General features: G+C 38.9%; 1 protein-coding gene across 1 annotated transcript; it reads left to right on the top strand.

Annotated features, from left to right (window-relative positions):
• Nucleotides 1–503: 503 nt before the first annotated feature.
• On the top strand, nucleotides 504–3,306 carry LOC128285500 (uncharacterized). The gene is made up of 3 exons (XM_053022973.1): nucleotides 504–658; nucleotides 2,811–2,871; nucleotides 2,980–3,306. Exons 1-3 carry the CDS (start codon nucleotides 504–506, stop codon nucleotides 3,304–3,306), a joined length of 543 nt encoding a protein of 180 aa, XP_052878933.1.
• Nucleotides 3,307–7,514: the final 4,208 nt, after the last annotated feature.

Raw genomic sequence — 7,514 nt, 5'->3', positions numbered from 1 at the left:
CAAAAGTTGAAGTTAGTATTCAAGGGGCGGTTGATAACGATAAATGCTGAAGAGGATATCATTGCAGCTGTAAGCAGTAATGCGCCCTATTTGGAGACAGATAAAGGAGCAATCAAATGCTTATTTCGGTCTTTGAAATTTGTTAATGCAACGTTCAGTACCGAGGGAAGTAAGATTTTGACGCCGAACTTATCCAAAACTACGAGGATGAGTCTACAGTTGATGGTCAGAAAAGGAGCTCTACCGGGAAGAGGACTTGGGAGACATCTCCAAGGAAGGGTTGCAACGCTAGTATTGAAGGACAAAAGAGATCGCTTCGGCTTGAGATTTAAGCCAGACGCGAGACAACGAAAAAGGGAGCTAAAAAGAAACAAGAAAGAAGGAAAACACGATTAACGGGGGAGGAAATCAAATAGGAGCCAATAATATTCCCCCATATATCGAAAACTTTTGTGTCCGGAGGAATCATTCATCCTAAGTGGGGCACGCCAAGAAAGAAAGCTATGGAAGAAAGGTTAGAAAGCTTGGACATCAACACCACATACGAAGAAGGGGCTGGAAGAGAAAATTTGTCGGGCATTTGCCCCTACATACCTAGAAGTGTTCTGGATAACTGGACCGCGGAAGAGATTCCTATAGTTTTTAGAGCTGATTCAGAGTAATGTCTAAAACACACTTATTGCTCTAGGCCTAGGAGTGATAAGAATCTTTTATGAAATAAGCTTATGTTTAAAATGTTATTTCAATGAAATGTATAGTTATTAAAATTTTGAGCAGATATTCTTTCATTATTTCAATTTTATTCATAATCATATTATACAAACGATTACTTTTGGATTCTTTTGTTCTTTGAACATTCTTCTAAATATTTTTTCATTCTTCATTCATAATCATACCATATAGATAAGTATTCTTATAGTCTTTTGGTTCTTTGTATCTTCCTTCATCCTCATAACAGGTCCCCAGATATCAATGACATGAGTGACACTACTAGTGACTTAGAGTCTCCTTTTGAGCGAGATATGTGTATGGAGGATTTTCAGGATTTCGAAGATGACCAAGGCTATAACCTATCTCTTAATTTGTTGAGGATGGTAGAACAAGACGAGAAACAAATCTTATCTCATAAACAATCAATAGAAATTGTGAGCTTAGGAGAGAGACAATAGGTGAAGATCGAAACTTGTATCACTATGGAGATGAAGCGAGACCTTATCGAATTACTTTAAGAGTTCAAAGATGTTTACGCATGGTCATACCAAGATATGCCCAGGTTGAATACTGATATCGTGGTGCATCGACTTCCCATAAAGGAAGAATGTAAGCCAGTTCAGCAAAAAATTCGAAGAATGAGGCCCAACATCTTGCTAAAAATAAAAGAAGAGGTTCAAAAGCAGTTTGACGCTGGATTTATAAAGGTGGTAAAATACCCAGAGTGGGTAGCCAACATCGTCCCCGTCTCAAAGAAAGATGGAAAAGTACGAATGTGTGTAGACTACAGAGATTTGAATAAAGCCAGCCCGAAAGATAATTTTCCACTGCCTCATATCGACACCCTAGTGGACAACACGACAGGACACTCATTACTTTCCTTCATGGACGGTTTCTCCAAATATAACCAGATCAAGATGCATCCTGAAGACATGGAGAAGACCACATTTGTAACCATGTGGGGCACGTTCTGGTACAAGGTGATGCCGTTTGAACTGAAAAATATGGGGGCAACATATCAAAGGACCATGGTAACCCTTTTTACGACATGATGCACAAAGAAATCGAAGTTTATGTCGATGATATGATCGCAAAGTCCTGAACAGAGAATGAGCACATACAAGTCCTGAGGAAGTTGTTTTTAAGGTTGAGGAAGTTTCAGCTAAAACTCAATCCGGCCAAATGTACCTTCGGAGTCAAGTCTGGAAAGCTTTTCGGATTCGTGGTTAGTAAGAAAGGGATTGAGATCGATCCAGACAAAGTGAAAGCCATACAAGAGCTATCTCCACCGCATACCCAGAAAGAGGTTCGAGGCTTTCTAGGAAGATTAAATTACATTGCTCGGTTCATTTCACAACTAACCGAGAAATGTGACCCTGTTTTTCGCCTTCTCAAGAAACATAACCTAGGTGAATGGAATGAAGAATGCCAAAGGGCTTTCGACAAGGTCAAACAGTACTTATCCAACGCTCCAGTGCTGATGCCATCTAACCCTGATAAGCCATTGATACTGTATTTGGCAGTATTTGAGAATTTTATGGGATGCGTACTTGGTCAGCATGATGAGTCAGGAAGGAAGGAAAAAGCTATTTACTATCTTAGTAAAAAGTTCACTGAATGTGAGACGAGATATCCGCCGATAGAAAAGTTGTGTTGTGTGCTGGTTTGGACAACCTGAAGGTTGAGGCAGTATATGTTGTATCACACTACTTGGCTCATCTCAAAACTGAACCCTTTAAAATACATGATGGAGTCAACAGCTTTGAATGAAAGGATGGCCCAATGGAAAATTCTGCTCTATGAATTTGACATAGTCTATGTGAACCAGAAAGCAGTCAAAGGGAGTGCAATAGTAGATTTTCTGACCAGTAGAGCTTTGGAAGACTACGAGCCTTTGAACTTTGATTTCCCGAATGAAGACCTGATGTGTGTTGCGACCACTGAAGAAGGTGCTCTGGAAGAACTTCCCTGAAAACTAAACTTCGATGGGGCGTCAAATCCTGTGGGTAATAGAATCGGGGCAGTTTTGGTATATCCAAACGGAGATCACTATCAATTTGCTAGTAAATTGGATTTTGATTGTACGAATAACATGGCAGATACAAAGCGTGCATCATGGGTATCTGTGCAACCATAGAACGCAAGATTAAAGTGCTAGAGGTGTGTGCAGATTCTGCGCTAGTGATTTATCAACTCAAGGGAGAATGGGAGACCAGAGATCCCAAGTTGATCAATTATCAAAAATTGGTCCTTGAATTGGTTAAAGAGTTCGATGACATTACCTTCCGCTACCTTCCACGGGATGAAAATCAGATGGCCGATGCTTTGGCCACCTTAGCTTCCATGATCAAGGTAAACAAACAAGAAGATGTCAAACCCATCTGGATGAGCATTTATAAAACTCCGGCTCACTGTTATAATATTGAAGAAGATGAAGAAAAAGATGATCACCCTTGGTATCACAATATATTGCAATACGTGAGGAATCGTGAGTACCCGAACCAGGCAAGCGAGAATGATAAAAGAACGTTGAGAAGATTGACCATTAACTATGTCTTAGATGTGGAGATCCTATACAAGAGAAGAAATGATTAAGTGCTATTGAGATGCGTAGACGCTATAGCGGCTAAGAAAATCTTGGAAGAAGTCCATGAGGGCGTCTGTGGGACACACACTAATGGCTTTACATTGGCCAGGCAAATTATGAGATTTGGATATTATTGGTCCACAATGGAAGGAGACTGTGTCAATTATGCCAAGAGATGTCCTAAATGCCAAATCTATGGAGACAAAATTCATGTGCCTCATTCACCGCTGCATGTCATGACTTCCCTATGGCCTTTCTCTATGTGAGGTATGGATGTGATTGGACCAATATCGCCGAAAGCTTCCAATGGGCATCAGTTCATCTTTGTGGTTATCGACTACTTCACTAAATGGGAAGAAGCCGCTTCATATGCCAATGTTACAAAGTCAGCAGTGAGTAAATTCCTGAAAAAAGAGATCATATGTCGATATGGAATGCTGGAGAGGATTATATCTGACAATGCATTAAACCTGAACAATAGTACGATAGCGGAAGTTTGCAGTAAATTCAAGATCAGACACCACAACTCGTCACCATACCGCCCAAAAATGAATGGGGTAGTGGAAGCGGCCAATAAAATATTAAGAAAATTGTGGGGAAGATGACTGAAACCTACAAAGATTGGCATGAGAAGTTACCCTTTGCTCTCTTGGCTTATCGAACATCAGTCAAGACCTCTACTGGGGCAACGCCTTTTTCTTTGGTCTACGGAATGGAAGCGGTTTTGCCAATCGAAGTTGAGATCCCATCCCTTCGAGTGTTGTCAAAGTTAAAGTTAGATGAAGCAGAGTAGATCCAGTCTCGATATGATCAATTGAACTTAATTGAGAAAAAGAGGCTAAGAGCTATCCGTCATGGTCAGATGTACCAAAAATGAATGATGCGAGCCTACGATAAAAAAGTTTGCCCAAGGGAGTTTCATGAGGGAGATCTGGTTCTGAAAAAGATCCTTCCCATACAGAAGGATTTTAGAGGAAAATGGATGCCCAATTGGGAGGGGCTTACATGGTGAAGAAAGCTTTCTCCGGAGGAGCGTTGATTCTAGCCGAGATAGATGGTAAAAACTTGCCCAATCTTGTGAATTTGGATTCCGTCAAGTAGTATGTTACCTAAAAAGGAAAGGCCAAGGAGAAAACCCGCAAAGGCGCTTAAAAAAAAATAGAGAGGCTAAGGTGAAAACCCGCAAAAGGCACTTTGAGACCAAAGGGGTGTTTGAGTTGATAACCCGAAAATGGACAGCTCAAACCTTGAATATGGGGCATGTGGTAATCTTGTCCTCCCAAATTAACAAGAGAGAAGAACAGTACATCTTGGAGCATCAAAAAAATACCCTGGATCTCCTGAACACATATTTAGCTAAAAATGGTCTTTGAGATGTTGGAATAGTAAAGCTCGTGCTGCGATATCTGGGACACCTTTTTCTCATATTATATTGTACTTTAGCGGATTTGCTATCCTGTTTAATCTATTCACTTTGAGTTTTGCTCAATAAAATTTCATCTTGTCCATTATGATAGTCTCTTTTTAGCATTTTTGTTAAAATCATGATTTTTGGACTTATAATATTCATACAAAAGAAGTTATGCATATTACTCTGGAAGGTCTCTAAATAGTACAAGGACCTGAAACAGGGCCACTAGTCAGGACTAACCAGATTCGAAAGTTGGAAACATTGGAAAAGAACAGTCCAAATTGTGACTGTTTCTTCAAATTTTCTGTCAAAGATACCGGCTAAACAAGAAGATACGATAGCACATTAATGATAGAACCGTGATGAACTATGAGCAATGATACCTTAAGCATTTAAAAATGAATCACTATTATGATATTTCTACATTCATAATCATTCACCTAGTTAGGAGCATCTGACTCATTTTGATCATGACATCCTAATCATTTGGCATAAGCATAGATACAGGAAACCAATTCTACAAATCATGTCCTTAGAAGATGGTGTAGGAACATTGGTGAATTCACAGATCTTGTCTCCCTAAAGTTGTAGTGGGACAGATCGAAGAAAACAAACCTTAACCCCCTAAGTAGTAGGGTAACAGGTCAAAGATTACAGATCTCGTCTCTAGTGGAGCAGATCGAAGAAAACAAACCTTAACCCTTTAAGTAGTAGGGTAACATGTTGAAGATTGCAGATCTCGTCTCCAGTGGAGCAGATCAGAGAAAACAAACCTTAACCCCCTAAGTAGTAGGGTAACAGGCCGAAGATTGCAAATCTTATCTCCCTAAGCAGTAGTGGAGCAAATCGAAGACGATGAACCTTAACCCCCTTAGCAGTAGGGTAACAGGCTGAAATTTGCAAGTCTTATCTCCCTGAAGTTGCAGCGGAGCAGACTGAAGATAGCAGACCTTATCTCCTTGAAGTTGCAGTAGAGCAGTTGCAGTAGAGCAGATTAAAAGCTACAAGGCTAGTCTCTCTAGAGTTACAGCGGAGCAGATAGGAGCGACAATTCCTATATCCCTGAAGTTGCAGATGATTGGAACGAGGCTACCTTAAAGAAGAAGAACACCCGAAGAAGTCATGAATCTGCGAGACCGGGCAAAATTGACCCTATTTGAAGTCTTTGCTCTATTCTTGTTACACTACAATGAGCAACGAGGGGTAGCTGTAAGCGGGACAATTTGCCCGGGTCTACATTAAAGCCCAAATAAAGAAACAAAAAACCAAAACAGTCCATTAAATGTCCAATTATATAACAAAAAAAAATGACTAGCCCAATTACAAATCCTTAACCCAAAACCCTAATGGCCCAATAGGCCCAATGCCTAAACCAAATCTCAGCCAAGGTAAACCCTAGCCTAATGCTTGCGCCGCAACCAAACAACGCCTCCGTACGCTAGCACAGCCTCCGTATGCGCGTCATGTACTCCGTACCTGCGAAAGAAAACAAATGAAAACAGCAACAGAGCAGTAGCCAATACAAAAGCAAAGAAAGAAAAATTGTATTATTTTTTATTTATTTTGAACATTCGGCTATAAATCCAAGGGGAATTGATTGTAATTTTTTTTACGCGGGTACAATACACACATATTGAATAGAAAAATTCGAAAACAGTTCTTGAAAAGGTGATTTCATTTTTAATCTCTTTCATTCTCTGAGTTTTTTTTACTTATATTCTGTCGATTTTGTTTCAATATTGTTTTTTTAAAACAAAATAAAAAGGAAAAACGAAACCTTACCTTACGAATCCGCTATTGATCCTCTCTTCCTTAGTCGAAATTGAAGCTAAAGGGGGGGTTTTGAGGCCAAAAAGCGACGAGTCGAAGCCCGAAGCATGAGGCGCCGTTCTTGATGGCGGTTTGATACTTGAGAAGGGGATTTAGCATTCGGCTAAAGGGGAAAAAGAAAGGCTAGGGTTTGCTGGAGAAGAGGAAATGAGGCTAAGGTAGTTCGGCTGGTTGAGGCTTGGCTTTAGCCTTTTTAATGGATCCAAAACGGTGTCGTTTTGAGCTTTATTCATTAGCTCCAAAATGACGCCGTGTCGTCCATACCCGACCCGATCTGGTTCTTCGCCCCTGGGATCCACGCATTTTTGCGGTGAGGGGATATTTTCAATATAAGTCATTCCCCTTTCGCGCAGCATTCAAATCAGCTTATATTCGCATTTCTTTTTCTTTTTCGTAATTTGTGCTCGTTTGCACTTTGGTCCGAGCTTCAGTGCTGCGTTTTGGGGTCTGGATTATTTCTAGACTTGGTCGCTGCGCATTCGCACATGTTGCGCGTTGGTCCTTTTTATTTTAACAGTTTATTTTATTTAAACTATCCTCTTTGTTTTAATTTGACTTCAATTTGGTTTATTTTTAGATTCATTTCATGTTTTTTTATTCGTGTTTATTTATTTGTATAAATTGCATCATTTGTATCATTTATTTACTTATTTATTGTAATTTTGGTAATCATATTTTTACATTTTTTTATAAATGTTTTATATATACACAATTATATAGATATAAATATACATATTTTATAACAAAGTTAATTTTATTTCATGTATACTAATAATCTCATATTATTTTACACATATAATTCCTTTTAAATTTATTCTTATATATTATTACATGATCCTACATAATATATCTTTTAAATCATTATTATGCAAGTGTATATATTTATTGATGCCTTTGTCTAATCCAGTATACATTTCTAAATCTATGTATTTTATACATATAGTTTTTTATATATATAAGCATGTTCTTAAATCT

Source organism: Gossypium arboreum, chromosome 12 (genome assembly GCF_025698485.1).
Source record: "Gossypium arboreum isolate Shixiya-1 chromosome 12, ASM2569848v2, whole genome shotgun sequence".
Taxonomy (NCBI): domain Eukaryota; kingdom Viridiplantae; phylum Streptophyta; class Magnoliopsida; order Malvales; family Malvaceae; genus Gossypium; species Gossypium arboreum.
This window is presented reverse-complemented; position numbering and strand designations above follow the sequence as displayed.

Bases quoted from the DNA above. Each gene is read 5' to 3' on its own strand.
- LOC128285500 (XM_053022973.1), top strand. From the start codon at position 504: ATGGAAGAAAGGTTAGAAAGCTTGGACATCAACACCACATACGAAGAA. The intron at 659-2,810 runs GTAATGTCTAAA...ATAACATGGCAG, and splicing joins GTTTTTAGAGCTGATTCAGA to ATACAAAGCGTGCATCATGG. The intron at 2,872-2,979 runs GTGTGTGCAGAT...TTGGTTAAAGAG, and splicing joins GCAAGATTAAAGTGCTAGAG to TTCGATGACATTACCTTCCG.